The 1,939-nt window shown below is 37.5% G+C and overlaps 1 protein-coding gene across 2 annotated transcripts in view; it reads left to right on the top strand.

Moving 5' to 3' along the window:
- Positions 1-1,939, top strand: part of LOC105165307 (type I inositol polyphosphate 5-phosphatase 4-like) — a gene marked incomplete in the record, with an annotated part of 4,866 nt that continues 2,927 nt past the window's right edge. For both annotated transcript variants that reach the window (XM_020694458.1, XM_020694459.1), the window contains 6 exon segments: positions 1-622; positions 736-823; positions 1,178-1,246; positions 1,408-1,498; positions 1,602-1,706; positions 1,804-1,939. In XM_020694458.1, the coding sequence (XP_020550117.1) occupies positions 593-622; positions 736-823; positions 1,178-1,246; positions 1,408-1,498; positions 1,602-1,706; positions 1,804-1,939 (519 nt within the window).

Below are 1,939 nucleotides of genomic sequence, written 5' to 3'. Positions count from 1 at the left end.
GAGTCAGGGCCCCTTGGTTTTGAGCCAAAAAACCTCGAGAATTACACACACAACCACTCACATATTGTGTGTTTGTTGTATGTGTGTGAGAGAGAGAGGAAGAGTATTTTTCTTGTTTTCTTTTCCCTTTCTTTTGCTGCACTTTATACACTTCAAAATTCAATACTTCGCTCTGTACTCAAAGGAGGTGTTTTCAGAAGAGAACACACTATCTTCCTCCTCCAGAACCCCCTATCAAACGCCCATATCTCTACATTGTCTCTCATCGATCTTTACATTCTTGATTCTCCCCTTTCTGCATTCAGACTCTGATTATCTTGCTGTTCCTCTTCCTTTCTTGAATCTTTTTCTTGTATTCTGCGAACTTCTCGAGTCTAGCAAGATTTTCCATCTGGGATTCTTAGAATTTGGCTTGGCCTGGTGTATCTTTAAATCTTATTCTTTTGTCAGCATGAATTCCTGAATTTTTTCCCATTAATATTTGTCTTGGAGAGGGGAAAAAAAGAATTTGTTCAAGAAAAGGAAGAAACTTTTGATCTTGGCTTAATTCCGAAGAGTCCAGAAAGTTGTTTATATATGAAGTGGTGAAACAATGAGAGATGAAAATACAAAGAAAAGCAAGGTTGGTTCATTCAAGAAAATAGAAAAGAATCGCATTAATGTGATTCTGTGAATTCTGCTGCTTCTTTGAATTGTTGCTCTCGTACTATCTGAATTTTCTGTTTCTTGATGTAGCTTTCATGGCCTAAGACACTAGTCAAGAAATGGTTCAACCTCCAGACAAAAGCTGGGGATTTTCATGCTGATGATATCGTTTATGAAGGTAATTTGGTCCTCAAAAAAAGCGAAGCTAATTTGTTATTCTGAGGAGAATTGAATCTTTTGAGTCTTGTCGATAATTTTTAAATTGAAACTGAGTTTTCCTAACTTATTCAGTCGGAATCAGTGTCTACCACTTTTATCTTTCATGGAGACATTTGGATTGCAAAGATTTTGCGCTCTTCAATTTGCTGAGATTTCACTCTTCTTCTTAATCATGTCTCTAGAAAAGTTTCCATAGATTTCAATTTTCTTCATGGAAGGAAATTGTCTTTTGTTGTTCTCTGTTGTGCAATGTTGTTTTCTGCTGTAACAGTTAATGCCACAGCTTTAAACACTTGTTTTTTTGGCTTTTCAGGTAGTGATGAAGAATGGAGGAAAAAATTCTCAGAGGTGGAGGCATGCACCATCAAGACAAGCAAGACAGGTAAGGATCAGACAACTGGTTTTTCTTCTGGACCACAATACTGTTATTAGTCATTATTTCCAACAGAAGCTCCAGAAACATTATCTGTTTTGTTTATCTTTATCCAATCATCTACAATATAGTCCAGCCCTGTTGCTTATTTTGCTCAATTGGATTGACAGAGAAATCAAACAGGCGAAAGTCAGACCGTGTCGTCCGACAACATAAGTTTGAACTTGATGCATCCCAAATTACAGATGTGCACAACTATAGGTGTGTGCTTTTCTTTTTTCCAATTCATAAACTCACTAATCTTTAACAAGTCACTTGGAAAAGCAAGTATTTACTTTATACACTCTTTATTCCAATGGAACAGGATCTTTGTGGCAACATGGAATGTGGCTGGAAAGTCCCCACCAAGTTTCTTAAGTCTGGAAGACTGGCTCCACACCTCACCTCCTGCCGATCTTTATGTTCTCGGGTGAGTTAATTAGTTTTCAATTGCGTGTTCTACCCTTCTATTGACTGGTATTGAGATACTGATTAATGGGAATTAATTCCCTGTATCATTTTTTCAGATTTCAAGAAATTGTTCCTCTAAATGCTGGTAATGTTTTGGGCACAGAAGATAATGGCCCTGCTCGGAAATGGCAAGCACTTATTCGGAGAACTCTTAACAGTCTTCCGGGAAGTAGCGGTAGTTGTCCTTTACCT

Source organism: Sesamum indicum, linkage group LG6 (genome assembly GCF_000512975.1).
Source record: "Sesamum indicum cultivar Zhongzhi No. 13 linkage group LG6, S_indicum_v1.0, whole genome shotgun sequence".
NCBI lineage: Eukaryota > Viridiplantae > Streptophyta > Magnoliopsida > Lamiales > Pedaliaceae > Sesamum > Sesamum indicum.
Note: the sequence above shows the minus strand (reverse complement) of the source record. Positions and strands in the feature narration are given on the sequence as shown.